General features: G+C 38.8%; 1 protein-coding gene across 1 annotated transcript in view; it reads left to right on the forward strand.

Annotated features, from left to right (window-relative positions):
• The window catches only part of NELL2 (neural EGFL like 2), a 144,157-nt gene that overhangs the window by 21,601 nt on the left and 105,803 nt on the right, over positions 1 to 16,753 (forward strand). Inside the window, exons 3-5 of the mRNA XM_065743436.1 lie at positions 980 to 1,130; positions 13,284 to 13,457; positions 13,567 to 13,663. Of these exons, the coding sequence (XP_065599508.1) occupies positions 980 to 1,130; positions 13,284 to 13,457; positions 13,567 to 13,663 (422 nt within the window). The remainder of the gene's footprint in view (positions 1 to 979; positions 1,131 to 13,283; positions 13,458 to 13,566; positions 13,664 to 16,753) is intronic.

The raw sequence follows: 16,753 nt of genomic DNA on the forward strand, positions 1-16,753 counted from the left end.
GTCCCTGACTTAGAGCAGGATGGTTAAATTGTAATGACAAGAGGCTTGTGAATTGATTTAGTTTTTACACAGTTGATTACACACTGTAATGAATTGATTTTATGCATTCAATACATACATAATTTTTTTCCCAGTATAATGTATTAAGGGAAACCTTGGGAATTGTTTTTCTAACATTTTAACATCTTATTTTGTAAGTTATCTCTCCAGAGGGCTTAAAGTTCAGCCTTTATTTTTAAGCATGTTACGCAAATTCAGTAGAAGCATTGCTTCAGCCTCAGCCTTGGTTATATGTGGACTTTTAAAAGCAAAATATTTTGTGTGGGTGTGCAGTTACTCTATGAAATGCTCATGATACCCTATGCAAGAAGCAGCATTAACGTACTGCACAACTGGAGTATACAGTGATTAATTTGCTACAGTATATTTTGAAAAATGATGAGTGTTTAAGTTCATTTATAACTTCTGAAACAGAGTAAATTTTCCCTAAAGATCAGTTTTTTTTTAATAATAGTAACAATAATTATGTATAACTATTAAGTACAACGTTTTTGTAGAAGTTGAATAAAAGAAATTCAGGTTGTGCTTCACAATTTAGGCTCATTTCCAATGTTGTCACTTGGTGCTTGACTGCAAGCAAGTCCTCATTTTGGATGAGATATCAAAGTACCATCTGGCCATCCATGGAGAGAGTAAAAGAATCATGAACCCGTTGTGAAAAAAATCCACCACAAAAACAGCACCAACAAAAAACTCTCTCACCCAGAATAGAATGGCTGTCCTAGAAATTGTGTACACTTCTGTTGAAATAGCTCTCATTTCATGTAAGAGCTGATGTTTAAAATACTTTTATTCCTGCTCTTGCATAGCTGTTGCGCTGCTCAGATCTAGCGTGTTATTTTTGTAAGCTTTTTGAGCTGAGAATGTAAAGTAAGATTTTATACTGAATGGTTTTTTTTCCTCTGTATTTTTTTCTTAGATACTTCAAGAAGTGTGAAGGCGTCTCCAGAAACAGCTGAAATCTTCTTTCAGAAGTTGAGAAATAAATATGAATTCACAATCCTGGTGACCTTAAAACAAGCCCATTTAAATTCAGGAGTTATTTTCTCTATTCATCATTTAGATCACAGGTAAGTATCACTGGCTGTATGCTAGCTAATGGAAGTATGTACACTTATACAGTCAAGAACTGTACATAAATTTAGGGAATATTGTTGCATGTAGGAAATATATATATAGTGTATGGATAGGCATGTCGTGTAGACTCATAAAAATTCACAAGTTCTACTGTGCCAATGGAAAATGGAGCAGATGTTCAAATTCTTCAAATGCCTCTTGCCACTGAGGGCATGGAAAGCCAGTTCTTTTTTGTTGGTAATAACCATGAAGACCAGATGCTATGCTGGTGTGAAACTGTCACATCTGCACAGCCACACTGATTCATAAAGCCTGGTCCTATACAACTGTTTCTTCACCGATTAGTTTTTATCACTGTGGGCAGTAAAAAAATAAAGAAAAATTTCCTGCTATAGGCTTTTGCCAGTAATAAATGGCAGAGCACTTGACTCAGGGTAATGTTGGCTTTAAATAACAGAAGTAAACTATGCTGAACATTTGAGGATTATTTCTTTGGTAGGATAACGACCAGTGGGGGAGTAAGATTTCTTTATATTTCTGTCCGAGTAATGGCTAATAAAGATAACCTTCCTATGATTCTGCGGTACAGTAAAAAGGAGTTTTAAAATGTGCACATCTTAAGCAGTCATCAGTACCTGCAACAGATGATCTCTGCTTTAGGTTCAGAGACCCTTTTATTTTCATGTGTCCAATCTCATAATTCTTTCTTGTCGATCTCTCCTCAGTGTTGAAATAAAATATAAGGTAAAGATGGATGTTCAAGCAGGGTGAAATGTCTGCTTTTATTTATTTACTTTTAATGTGTACAAATTTTTATTAGCAGGCATGGTGTCGATTACTTTGTGCTGGAAAGTGATCCAGTTATACCTTCATTCTGTTTCCCAGAGGTCCCATCTTGTACAGTTCAGTTGTTAAAAAAAAAAAGAAAAAATAAAAAGGAAGAAAAGAAAAGGAAAACTTTCTTAAGGGTCATTATGCCAAGTTTATAAAAATAATGTTGAAAGGGGGTGTCTGAATGCCTCCTGCATGATGCTCATTGAAATTGCACCACATAGTGCCAAGTGGCTTCTCTGCTAGTAGTTACCTACCTGTTATCTGCAGGAGCTGGCAGTGTCCAATGAGCAGGAATGGGCAGCTGGGAATAGTGCTTCTAAATCAGATTTTCCAACTGTAAGTGTGGATCACCCCAGATGGGCAAGTTTGCTTTGGCATGAATGAGGAAGGCAGTCTGCAGGGCCAGCTGTGTCCTAACAGAGATTGTTTCTACATTTATAAGAACGGGGATTGGTTGTGCTGCTGATAGCACTAACACAACTAAAACTGAAATTTGAAAATGAGAGATAAAGCTTATATGTGCCAGAGGTGCTGCAGAAGTGGGGAAAGACATCATCCCTCTGATGCTTTGAGAGTTTAGAAAAGAGAATCACAGTTGCCCTGAGAGGAAGCAAGTGACATTTAGTTACAACTGGTTTCTCACAGTTGCTGATAAGTTGTGATTGTCACCCAGAAAATGGATGGTGCCCTAGGAAAGGTTCCTGCCTTGTATTTGTTATGATTTATGGGCCCTAAACTGGTAACTGATGGCTCTGTGAATCTGGACAGGGATAAAATACAAAGTTCCAGTGCTCAGATTTCCTTCTGTTACATTAACGAAAGGAGTTCTTTGCCATCCTTTTTCTGTCTGTATCACATTCATGAATCTGACTAGGGTAATACCATGCTCCAGGACTAGCCAGAGCGTGCTGCTGACAGCGAGCAAGCTTTCATGTACTTGAGAACAAGTTCACAGTGTATTGGTTGAGTGTTTTTAGGTCTATGTCTTGGGATAGACACAGGCTGCTCCTTAGTTTAGGCTGCTCTGCTCCTCCTAAGGGAGCTGCAGAGGTGAGCAGAGATCATCGACGTGAAACTCAGTATTTGGAAGAGAGTAAGTGTAACCTTTCTGAAAGGAGACAGTGAAAGAAAGCTTTAGAGTCTTTCCTGCTCTTGGGAATGGCATGTAAAAAAAGAGAAGATTAAAAAAAAAAAAAAGGTGTATAACTGAGCCAAACTTGATGAATATTCATTTAGATGGTGGTCAACTGGGAGGAAACTGTTAGTTCATAAACACAAAAAATGTGATAGTAAGGTACAGAGAATATGTGTGATGAACTTTCATTGAAGGGTTGCAGAAGAATTTGAGGTATTGTCTGAGGAAATAATTAGTCCTTGGAGTGGGTAAGACTGGACAAAAGGGCCAGCACTGCTCTTCAGGTAACAAGAATATGTTAAATTGATTTACTTTCCTTTGCTGTGGCTGTACAAAAGGTTAAAGCTGTGCTGACTTGCAGGTCGTGTGGCCATGCAAATATATTGCTTCTAATCTCATTTGCATCTGGTTTGACCATGTCATCTGCTTATACCCATGTAAAATATGGTTATGAAAGGCTAACAAGCAGGACTCTGAAAATCCAATTACTTCATATTGGTATATTTTTAGGGACGAGCTTTTAGTTATTTATTTATTTTGCTGTTGTTGCTGTTTATTTTTTTATTTTTATATTGGCAGTGCACTTTTTTTGGTGAAATTTCTCTCAAAACTTAAAAATATTTAAAAATATTTACAGGTTTTCTTGTTACACTTCTGTCTTCTATTTATCTGCATCTCGGAGCTTCATATATCTAAGCACAATGGGAAGCAAGAAGCCTGCTTTTTTCAAGGTTTCTGGCTGAAATCAGGTCTGCATTTTTAGGTATTTTAACTGCAGATACATTATTGAGTATTTTTAGCCCTTTTGCTCTTAACCATGGAAACTTTTAATACCCTGATTCTAGTGTTGTTACATTATAATGAAAACTGAAGATAACACATCTTGTTGAAAAAATTTCTATTGCCATTGGTAACCAGTGTGCCCTCTGTATCTTCTTGCATCTTAAGTGATGCCTAATGTTTATTTACAAAATTTCTCTTCAATATCCTCTTTGTTTGTTTTTGGTGTCTCCTTACAAGGATAATCAAAGAGGAATAAAAAAGTCGTATAGATTATTTATCTCCATCTGCATATTTCATGGCTTTCCTGAAGAGAACTAATGAGAAAAAACAAACATAACAAAAAAAAAAACAACAAACACACCCTGAATTTGTTTTAAAGATATTGCACCTAGTTTGATCCTGTTAGTGTCAGGAAAAACCTTAATCTTCAGCAGGTGTAATATTAATCTCAACAGTATGGCCAGAAAGTGCTTGTGGCTATTAAACTAGATATGCCTTTAAGCTTTTGTTAAACATTTTCTGTTCTATTATGTTCTCTGTTGCCCTGAGAAGCTGTGGATGCTCCATTCCTGGAGTCACTCAGGGCCAGATTGGATGGTCCACAGAGGAGTTTGGAACTGATGGTCTTTAAGGTCCATTCCATTCCACCCCAAACCATTCTATGATTCTATTCTGTACTAGAATTTAAAGAGTACTGTGTGTGTCATAGTAATCTTTACTTGATTTAACTATGCAAAACTGAGGGCTTGCCTAGTTTGGTGTTGATAACATTCAGATTAGGCTAACATCCGAGTCTCCTGCAGTATCCTGCAGCTTTTATTTCATGATGAAGGACAGTAAAAATGGGAGAATCTAGGGGATAAAGGAAGCATTTATACGGTTTACATTAAATAACTGCTTCTTCCATGACAGATTTCCATCTCTCTGACATTTTCTATTTCTGTCCAGGGGCGTCTTTGCATCAGTCCTTTTTTTATACAATTTCTTGTGAACTCTGTCACAGCAGTCATTGTAAGACTTTGTTTTTTTGTAAGACTAAATTGTAAGACTAAAATTGACTCCATTCCACCAGCTTCAGCTTTGTGTTGCACCTCTGGAGTCACTAAAGTTGTGCAGGTACTGAGCTCTTGTTTTGCTGGACAGCCATTCCTGGCTATGTTCTTAGTTTACGAGAGCTGGCTTCTGCTTTTCTGCCTTGAGGGAATGGTATTGAGAAAAGCTGGTATAGTCAGTTATCAGACAAGTTGATTTTCTTATGTTTTATTTTATACAGGTTTGATAACACCTTATAGTTCTAATTTCTAGGGAAAAGAAATTAAAATGTTGAAAAATTGGAAAAGGTATGTTTGTTTGTCCAGTGGTTCAGGATATACTGTACATGTTTTTAAAAGTATGAGTAGAAACTCATCCTCTTGAATATCTTTACTGATGACCTGGGTGAGGGCACTGAGTGAACCCTCAGTAAGCTTGCAGATGGCACCAAGTTGTCTGGAAGAGTCGATCTGCCTGGGGGTAACAAGGCCCTACAGAGGGATCTGGACAGGCTGGATTGCTGGGCTGAAGCCAGAGTTCAGCAAGACCAAGTACTGGGTCCTGCATTTGGCCACAACTTTAGGCAGTGCTATAGGCTTGGAGCAGAGTGGCTGGAAAGCTGTGCAGAGGACCTGTGGGCGTTGGTCAATGCTTGGCTGAACATGAGCCAGCAGTGTGCCCAGGTGGCCAAGAAGGCCACCGGCATCCTGACTTGTATCAGAAACAGTGTTGCCCAGGAGCAGGGAAGTAACTGTCCCCCTGTACTGGTGAAGCTGCACCTTGAGTACTGTGTTCAGTTTTGGGCCCCTCACTGCAAGAAAGCCATTGAGGCCCTGGAGTATGTCCAGAGAAGGGCAGTGAAACTGGTGAGGGCTCTGGAGCCTTATGAGGAACGGCTGAGGGATCTGGGATTGTTCTATTTGGAGAGGCGGAGGCTCAGGGGAAACCTTATCGCTATCTGTAACTACCTGAAGGGAGGTTGTAGTGAGCAGGGGTCTGCCTCTTCTCCCTTGTAACTAGTGACAGGACTAGAGGGAATGTCTTGAATTTGTGCCAGGGGAGATTCAGACTGGGTGTTAGGAAATGAGAGAGTGATCAGGCGCTGGAACAGGCTGCCCAGGGAGGTGATGGAGTCACCAACTCCAAGGAATGTGTAGACGTTGTGTAGAGGAACATGGTTTAGGGAGAACTATTGATGATAGGTGGATGGTTGGATTGGATGATCTTGTAGGTCTTTTCCAGCCTTGGTGATTCTATGATTCTATTATCTTTCTGCATGGGTTTGGGCACTTCAGAGCACACGTGCTAATTTGTAGCCACTGACGCTAAATTGCAGTTGCAAAGTCAGGTTACTTTTTAGATTTCACATTTTTCTGAGATAATTTTTCTGATTCAGAAAGTAAATGAATCGTGAACTGTATCTATAAATTTTCCTTTCAAATTTGTTCATATTCTTCTGCAGAGATTCTTTTTTTCCCCCCACTGTTTAGAGCAACTGTACAGTTCAGATGGGTGGTTGTGTGGTACAGATTGGAAATGATCCTTTCAAGAAAATTATTGTGTTGTCAGTGAATCCAAATTGCACATCTGTGATTGTTCAGATGGGTTTCAGGCAGCTAAAGATATATAGCTGTGTGCAGCGGTGTGTTGCATGTGTCTGAAAGATGGAAGTTACGAATGTTTAATTAACTTGAGAAGATCACCTTGACTACATAGACTGCCCTGTCTAAAATGGTTTGTACTTCACAGTGACATGGTAAATATTTTTAATGCTGTTAATGAAGTGATGCCTTAAGTCTGTGTGGAAGCAGATAAACACTGATTGCTCTGTGCTTATCCTCAGTCTTCATTTTAAGCACTGCTAGCCTCCTGACTTTACTTCTAAATTCATCTGAGCTTCTTGTTGAAAGAACCAGCAGAGATAACTTTTATCTGTGTCAGAGCTTTAATATATGTTAGATGTCCCGCTTCTGTTGTATATTTTCATTTAACTGGCAACAGTGGAGCAATGTAATAAAGCTTTTTCCTCTCTCTGTGGTTAGATGCCTTTATGCAACTGGCATTATATCTGTATCTCTTGAGGTTCTGTATATTAGGGCCCTTAAATGATGAAAGCATTGCATTGCAGTTTAACCATTCTTTCCTTCAGTTAATGTTTTTGTAACCTAAAGCAAAATTCTGAGATCAATCGAATATTTTGGATAGGCATTTCCTAGACATCATTGTATCTCTCCACTAATTTATTCAACTTCTGCCTTACATGGTAGTTATTTTCACCACTGCTCATATCTTGTGATTATCTACTCTCAAATATGTTGCACCATATAGTAGTGTGAGACCTGGTTCAGTATCTAGGAGGAAATTATCTGACACAATTTCTCTGTTATGCATTTGTCCATAGAAGGAGATAGGTTGCCAGAGGTGAAAACTCTAGATGCATGAATTTTGCTGCATCTTTTGACTATTTTACCAAAACAGACGTGGAACTCTATGTTCTCTGCTTTTGATGTATGAATGTCTGTACTTCTGGATTGCAGTATTAAATGTCTCTTCTTTCGGACATCACAAGATTTGCTGCAAACATATTACCCTGAGAAAAGCTTTCAGTGTTTAATGCTTAAACCAATAATGTAGAGTTACATTGGTTTAATTTGAGAGTTATTTTTCCTCTCCCATCAGTAACATACATATTAGGTAAGAATAACTTGGTATTAATTTTCTAATGGTAAGCTGTATTTGCCTGTTCCCTATGCCAAAAGAAGTGCTAGTATGTTTCAGCTTTTTAGATCACTCTGCTGATGTAATGGGCTTTGCTGGATGTATGGAGGGTTGTAAATTTTTTTTTTTTTGGTAGTAAGTCTTTGTTTCTTACAAAGTGTAAATCTCTGTTTCTTACTGTTCTGATAATAATAATGAATCCTTTACAATTTGTTTGTAACAATCAGTTTCTTTGGAACTGACTTCCAATTTAAATTTCTTCTACCCAAAAGAGAAAGATTCCATGCTTCTTTTTGTTTGGAAAACTAACTTAGATCCTTGAGTGTATGGTTGGATAGAGATATTTGTAAAGCAGTAGTTTTGTGTTATACTGAGATTAATCTCCTCACAATACCGTGGAGTGGTGTTTCTTTAAGTGTTGGTTGATTGATGCCTTGTCACTACTGCTCGTTTTTTCTTCAGAATAGCTTATGCTACCTGTCAAAAAAAAGAAAAAGAAAAAAAACACATTGCGAACAGAATGTAAACTCCTCTCAGTAATGAATGTACTCACCTTAAAACACACCTTCCTTTAACCTTTATTACATCAAGTGAGGTCAGTTGGTCTGATGATTTAAAACATTGCAGTACCAAACAACCCAGTGTCATTTGGTGGATAACTTGTTATCAAAAGCTCCTACGAGCCTGGATCCCGTAGTCTGAATTCAGACTAGTGACAGGTCTACCTGAGTGAGAGATGAAAGTTTTGTTTCTACTCATCTACTGATAAACACCACTGAAAGTGTTCAAATGCAAGTTTTGACAGATACCATCATTCTTTGCTGTTGTTTGGTATTTATTTGTTTTGAGAAATTCTTTCAAAGAAACATGTATTCTGTCAGAATAGGAAAGGGGAGGAGTTAGGTTGAATACGTATACTTTTATTAGTACATATCAGATTAAATCAGGTGTGTTGTTTTACAGTCTTCTTTCTGTCCACTGAAAGAGGGAGTGGGAGGTATGGCTTATTCCATTGCTTTTGTGTTTGTTCTGATAAACTTTCCTCCTTTGTTGATATTTGGTAGAATAGGACGCTTCAGAAAGACAAAGTAGATGTTAACAGGGCTGTGTGATAGTGAGAGCAGGATGGGAAGAAATACACTAATGAGTGGTAGTAGTGAGATCAATGGGAGGAGTGAGAGCAATTTCTCAAAGACAAGAATTCTGTTTAAAAAGTATTGTTTTGGAATTTAATTTAATTATGTTCACAACTCAAACTGGGACAGCATGGGCAACGTGCTGTAATACCAGGCCTTAATTTTTGCAATTTCAAACCAGCAATTTCTGGGAGAATATCTCCTCTCAGAATGCTCTGGGGAGCCCGATGCAACCTCAGCTCCCATTTCAGAACCATTTTATCATGATTTTATGATTTTCATAAGTAACGGAGACAAAGATTTTTTTTTTTCTTATATATGTGTTCCTCTGTAATTTTATTAGTTTTTCTTTTCTTTTTAGCATAAATCACATGCGATCTTCTTTTTACACTGTATCTGTAACTGAAAGTAGTAAAAGTTGTTACAAAAAACAAAAACAAAAAACCTTGTGTGTAATAAATTCACTAAAGATAACCCCTAGCTTTTAAAATGCTTGTCTACATGCTCTAAACTGAAGTTGATTTTTATTAGTTGCCTGGAGTAAGAGTGAGAAGCTGCACTGTGCATGTGCTGTGCAAGCTGCAATCTCAAATGAGTGGATGATTTATCAGAGAGCTGGGATTGCTAACACTGACCACTTGCTAAAGGGCCATACTTCCCTCTTCAGAAGAACTGCTACTTCATACACCACATCCTCAGATGTTTTACCTCCCAGATCTCTATGTTTTGGTTGCACACCCTCATTTGAACCTCTGCAGTCTCCATGTGCATCTGGGAGCATGAAGAGCATGTCCAGCACTGACCTTGTGCCCTGGAGGACTCTGCAGGTCTGCCTCTGAGCTGTGGTGCTGGGATCTGTGTACAGTTGTTACAACAGATCAGTGCTGGGCACCAGAAAAATCATTGCTATTTTCTTTCTCAGCTTTCTCTGGTGCAGTTGAGACAAATTTCTTCCTCTGAGTCAGCATATCAGGAATCATTGGCTGGCTGGTCTCTACACAGACCGGCTAGTCTTACTGTGTCCTTGGCTGTTGTCTTTGAAATGATTGTGCAAGCGCCGAGTGCTCTGCTGAGCTGTAACAAACTTTAAGGTTAGCATTTTCTTCTTCAAATGTCAAACGTAACCCTAACCATATCATCTCCCTGCTAAGTTGCTTCTATTTGACACAAATAATGTGTGGGTTTTAGGGAGTTAACATCAAATAGGCTGATACTGATTAAACAGCGACAAGGATCGTGGGCTTTAGTGAAGGAAGAAGCTGGTCCTTGCGTTGTACTGTTCAGCATAGAGTCATAGGATGGTTTGAGTTAGAAGGGACCTTAAAGCCCACCCAGTTCCAACCCCCGTCATGGGCAGGGCTGCCACCACCAGTTCAGGCTGCCCTGGGCCCCATCCAACCTGGCCTTGAATGCCTCCAGGGATGGGGCATCCACAGCCACTCTGGGCAGCTGGTGCCAGTGCATTACCACCCTCTGGGAAAAGAGGTTTTCCTTGTGTTTTATCTTTTATTCAAAGAGCTGTTCACCTTCCCAGTATACAAGAGCACTTGGGAGCTGCTGGGAGAAGCAGCAGTGACATTACTATGCTGACCTTCTTGGCTGATGGCACTGAAATGAGTGGACTGGGCTGGGCTGGGCTGGTGTATATAAGAAAGCAGTCATTCAACTGATGAAGTTCCCTGGAAACTTCAGTGATGAGGTTCTTAGGAAAAGCCTGCAGTGTGTAGCAGTTATTGTTTCCTTGGGGAGTAACTCCCTTAGGAAAAAAGATCACTCTCCTATCTCTCAATAGAGTAGTAATCCTGAGAATACAGAGAAAGAATATTTTTCTCACTATAAACAAGTTTTTAACATCCAGAGCTATTTGCTTATGCATAGCTTACTTTCTCAAATGCCATTCCAAACCCTTGGAAGGTGTGCACCCAGGCGTGTGCCACTGCAGTCTCACAGAAGTGAGAGAAGCTTTGCCTCGGGCAGCCTTGGCATTCCCACCCAGCCCCTCTTGCGAGACCTGAGGCTGTTTCTGTCTTCTGGCGTTTGCTAAAGGGAGCCAGGTCTCTTTAAGTCCCAGAAGTTAAACAAATAGAGAAAGGTAGAATATCAAGCACAATATTTTGTGAAAAACTGAAGTGAAAATGATTTATATTCAGTTCTCTGTGTTTCCGTTCTCAGCACTAGTTCTAAGCTGAAGGGAATGTTGTTTTGGCTGTCACTGCATTTGCTTTTCTTATTGTCTTTTACTGCTGCCTCTACAGTATATCAGTCAATGATAAATTAGAATTCTCTTAATGGCTATTAATTTCTTCTTTTTTTTTTTTTTAAATTTTGATACACATTTCCTCAAACAGTCATGCTGTACTCACAAGGTAAAGGCATTTGTTACAGTTTACCAAATGGAATAACAAAAGTGGTTGATGTGGATCTCAAAGCAGCGAGTTAATCACAGTTAAATCTAAACCACAAGTGTCCAGAATTTTTGCATAGCTTTGTACAGGAAGTTTAGTTTGCTTATTGCAGCATCATAGAATGTCAGCATAATCTCTCAGCAATTCTTAATTTATGAATTTTTACAGCAATGTCTTTTTTTGTGTAGGGAATTTGTATTTCAGGGTATTTGTATTCTTTGGGATCTCATAATTTCACCTGCATAAGGGCAGCACGAGTGTTCATTTCATAACTTCCATGCTGACTGTATCTCTGCTTTTTTTCCTGCCTGTCTGCTGCATCTCTGTGTGGGGATCAGTTCTGCCACTGACTTTGAAGAGAGTAGGAGCTAGCTGTTGGCTGGACCAGTAGATAATATAGATAATGTTTCAACACATCCATGACTTCCTTTTTCCAAATTATATCTGCAAGTGGGCAGACTCATTTGTAAGTTGATGGAGGAGTCCTGTTCCTTAGTGTTCCCCTTTTTTGTTAGGTTTAGCATGACCTTATTTTTATCCTTGATGCTTGAGTTATGAAGGAGGTTATTAAGTTGACTGATGCTCTGCCACTATTGCCCTTTTTTTTTTTCCCAGCCAGGTCTTCAATTAGTTCAAACTTCTTGCCAATGCAGGAACTATTTTTGGGTCATGAGTAGGCAAATGATCGCAGATCATAAAATTTACTGCTGACTTTAGTTAACTGCTTTGTTAATATTGGGGAGGAAGAAGAAATTGCCCTTTGCCAGTTCTGCAAAAGGATAATTGTTTTGTGCTGTTGCTAGGCATATTTTACTGTGAGAAATCCTGAAGGAAGGAGAGATGTGCAGTGAGCCCATCCTTCTCCTAGAGATAATGACTATGCAAGACAGTTTTGATTTGGTCTCCTCATCTCCACTTTTGAAAACTGTAATCATTTTCTTGTCTGTTCTTTAATATGGATGGCCTATTGAAAGAAACTATATCACCAGAATATCCATGCACACACAGATTTTCAAAACACTGCCATGCCTGACTGCAGATATAACAGCAAAAATATATAAAAATGAATTGCCTATCCTCCTGTATCTCTCTACATGCTGTTATCTTCCTTACTCTTTATCCGTAGGTTGCAAGTGATTATTAGAAGGTCTTCATTTCTGCTTTTCTTTTTTTCCTCTTGTTTTAAAAGCATTTTAGGGGAAGTCTTTATAATGAGAAACTTAACATTTGGAAGAGAAATAGTTTGTTAAACTTCTTCCTGAAAGAGGTTCAATGTGCAAGAAGCAGGTCTGTTTGAGAATGCAGCAAGATTGGTTATGGAGTACTTTTTAAATTATCTGCAGCTGTTTAACCAGCAAAGTTTACATCCTCAATCTGCAAAGCTGTTGTGTGGTGCACCCACCCTGCAACAAGTGCAATATCTTTCTTGACTCAGTATATACATATTTATAACTCATATGTAACATATATACAACTCAGTATATACTTGTTTTATATATATATATATATTTACATACATATGTATGTATGTTTGCATGTGTATGTATATACATACCAGAACCACATACGCATTTAACAATTTGTGTATATACACGTAAAATATTAATAGTTACTATTTCTTGACTTTGAATTTCTTTTGAGGAATTTCATTATGAAAAATGAAAAGAGATGTTAACAACCTATCCAAAAGTAAATAAAACAGGGTCCTGTCTCAGTTCTTTATTACTTCCCTTGTTGGTAATGGCTAATAACATACCTATCGCAGAAGTTGGTGGTATTTTTTGTGCAGTAATGCCTTTGGAGTATCCGTACTGTGCTTTCAGAATATAATGCAATCATTCATAATGGGATAATTATGTTTCCAGTGAGATTATTTTTTGTAAAGTACTGTTGCTAGATGAAAAAATCTTCAGCCTGAGACCTTGTGTTCTTACATGAAAGATAGAACCTGTCTTTATGTAAAACGTCTGCTTTCATCTTTGTATCCCTTCTGTCTTTCCCTCTTTTTAATAGTTCCTGCATGGTAGGGAGAAGTTATGTGATGTAAAATGTTGCTGTGCTGATAAGAATGGTTCATGACATGGTGATGCATTTATGGTACAGGTATCTGGAATTGGAAAGCAGCGGTCATCGAAATGAAATCAGGTTGCATTATCGTACAGGCAGTCATCGCTCCCACACAGAAGTATTCCCATACATCCTGGCAGATGATAAGTGGCACAGACTTTCCTTAGCAATCAGTGCTTCTCATTTGATTTTACATGTGGACTGCAATAAGTAAGTAAACAGTGTTGTTTTATAGTAAGCTGTCACTTCTGAAGCATTCCAGCTCTCAGTAAATGAAAAAGTAACAATCTGGGTCTTACTTTTTTTTTTTGCCTTTCAGAATTTATGAAAGAGTTGTGGAGAAGCCCTTCATGGACTTACCTTTGGGTACAAACTTTTGGCTAGGACAGAGGAATAATGCACATGGTTATTTTAAGGTATGCATTCCCTGAAAAGAAAAATGTGAACTTAGATGAAAGTGGATGCAGTTTACTCCTCCTTTAAGGAGCTAAAATAGTGTAAATATTCCACAATAAGTGGGGTCTGTCAGATGAGACTTGTATTCAATTCAGTTAAGGTTAATCAACTTAATGGCACACAGATGTGAAGATGGGATATGACTATGTTTGCCATGCTACTTCTCCAGGAGATCTTGAGTGGTTAAAAAAAAAAAAAAAAGAGAAGTTATACCTTGCAGACCAGAGATGGGGAGGAGTTGTACATGTGGATGGTTATGTGTTGGAAGGATTCAATGGACATAAAGCAGCATTGGTCAAATTGTCATCCAATTTGTAGATTTGTTACAGTGGGTAAAAAACAACTTGCTGTACCAGATGAATTCATACTGTGTCCTGTTCTGGGCTCCCTGGTACAAGAGAGACATAGAGCTACTGGATACAGTCCAGCAAAGGACTACAAAGTTGATGAAGGAACTGGAGCATCTCTCTGAGTGGGGAGACTGAGAGCGGGATCTTAAACACGTGTACAGATAATTGATGGTGGGACGGAGGGGATTGGGATCCAGACAATTTTCAGTAGCACCCACTGACAGGCTAAGAAGCAGCAGACAAAATCTGAAAAACCTGAAATTCATTCAGAGCATAGGAAAATACTTTTAATGTGGAGGTTCTTAGACCATGAAGGAGATATTCAAAAGCTGCTGGCACATGCTCCTGGGAAATCTGCCATGGTAGCCATGCTTGAGCAGGGAGTTGGAGCGGATGATCTCAGGAAGTTCCTTCCAACCTCAGCCATTCTGTGATTCTGCAGTCATAACAGTTCTTAGTGCCGTGATGTGTTGTAAAGCGGTTTAAGACAAAGAAAGGTAAGTGGACAAGTGATATGCAATTCCAGGAAAAAAATATTTATACTGATGTCTGTTTAATAGCTAGACATGTACCTTTTGTCACAGAACACTGTATTCTAAGTAACTCCCATCTCATTACCACAGAGGAAAATATTTCAATATGTTTTTTGCTTACTGTTTCTCCTTTTTTATAAACATACAAAAAATACATACACGAGGGCTGCTCCAAAAGTTATGCCTCCTATTTTATTACTTTGGTCCACAATGTCAGAGGTGGATTTTAGTGGTATGATGGCAGAGGCAGAACCTTCCCACCAATATTTTGTTACATCTTACTGCCATGCAACAGCTGCCAGCAGAGGGGCACTCTGACAAAATGGCAGCTGACGTGTGCGGCAAAGGTATGAAGCACTGAATTCCTCCAAGGGGGAAGAATTAATACCTTTGACATTTATGAAAACTTGCTGAATGTTTATGGAGATTAATCAGTGGATGTGAGCACGGTGAGGTAGTGGGTGGTGTGTTTCAGTAGTGACAAGAGTCACATGCATGACAAGCCTTGTTCTGGACAGCCATACAGAGCAGTCATGCAAGGAAATGGAGAGTGCCTCAATGGGCTCATCTGTGTGATTTGTCTGATTACGCCAGGGAACTGTGTATGGCATTGAGTATCAGCTTCAATGCATTGGAAACAACTGTGACAGTGTTGCAGTATTACAAAGTTTGAGCCAGGTGGGTCCCACTGATGTTCACACAGGAACAGAAAGAACTGTGTATGCAAGTTGGTCAGAACCTATTGAACCCATATGAAACTCAAGTGACAGTTACCTATATCACTTCATTACTGGTGATGAGATGTAGTATTACCACTGTAAGCTAGAGATAAAAAAGCTGTCCTTGATATGGCAAAATGTAAATCCCCCACTAAGGAAGTTCAGGACACAGCCCTCAGTGGATGAAGTGATGTGTGCTGTCTTCTGGGATAGGAAAGGGGTGATCCTTCTGGATTTCCTGGAACCCAAGCAAACCATCAACTCTGACAGCTACACTGTGATGCTGACAAAGCTGAAGGCTCAAATTTGCAGAGTCAGGCCAGAGAAGAGGATGACCTTTGTTTTGCATTGTAATAACTCCAGGCCCTGTACCAGTTTGGAGATTGTGGAGCACATTGCCAGTCTTGTCTGGACTGTCCTACCTCTCCCACTACATAGTCTGGATTTGGTGCCTTTGACTTCCATCTGTTTGGGCCATTGAAAGATAAACTGCGTGGGCAATGTTTTCCTAACAGCAGTGCTGTCATAGCAGCTGTGAAACAGTAGGTTACCTCTGCTGGTGTAGATTCTTGTGAGTGCAGCAAGCAGGCTCTAATTCATCACTGGTGAAAATGCATAGCTAATGGTGGTGACAATGAAAAATAGCACTTTGTAGCTGAGAATTTGCTCTATCAAATAGTGTTATTGTGCTCTTCATCTCTGTTGTAGCTTCAGTGGAAATAAATAGGAGGCATTACATTATAGCAACCTACATTTGTGTGTGCATGTGTATGTATGTGTGGATACATATATATATATAAACACTGCAGCACCTGGAAGTGAATGCTATGTTTGGACTGCAGTGTAAATTTGAATTCCTCCTAATCCATTAAGTAGCATTCATTGGTCACAACCTCACACTGTGGTTTGGCCTGAATTCTCTCCAGAGGTGCTTTGATGAATGATGACATCCCTGTGGATGTGTTACACAGTGCAGTCCCATTACCCTTCCTGTAGGCAGTTGAATCCAATAATAAAATCAGAAAATATTAATGCATTGCCTAAACTAATTTCAGACACACTTCATGTATTCTATGTATTTATAATTATATTTTCTAATATTCATGTGGTTTATTTGTGCCTTTTTACATTTTGACTCAATCATATGTTTTTTTGCCAACTCATTGCCACCATGAAGAAGCTCATTTGGCATAGAAAAATAAGTGCACTAATAGTAGACTGTATTTTTATTTCTTTTTTTTCTTCTTCTTTTCAAGAAGAATAAAATGAGCCAAAAAACATGGAAAATTTTCCTTCATCTGCAAATACAAACCAGTTTAGCAGAAATACAGAAATAGATAGCTGTTAGAAGAGCATTGATATGGCATAGATACACTGTGCTAAGTGATTTCTTCAGCATAACGTAGTAGAAATGATTAAATTGCCTCTACAAATTTGTCACTTGTACA

Source organism: Cyrtonyx montezumae, unplaced genomic scaffold, assembly GCF_038088225.1.
Source record: "Cyrtonyx montezumae isolate F1298 unplaced genomic scaffold, pur_monq_1.0 scaffold_3, whole genome shotgun sequence".
Classification (NCBI taxonomy): Eukaryota; Metazoa; Chordata; class Aves; order Galliformes; family Odontophoridae; genus Cyrtonyx; species Cyrtonyx montezumae.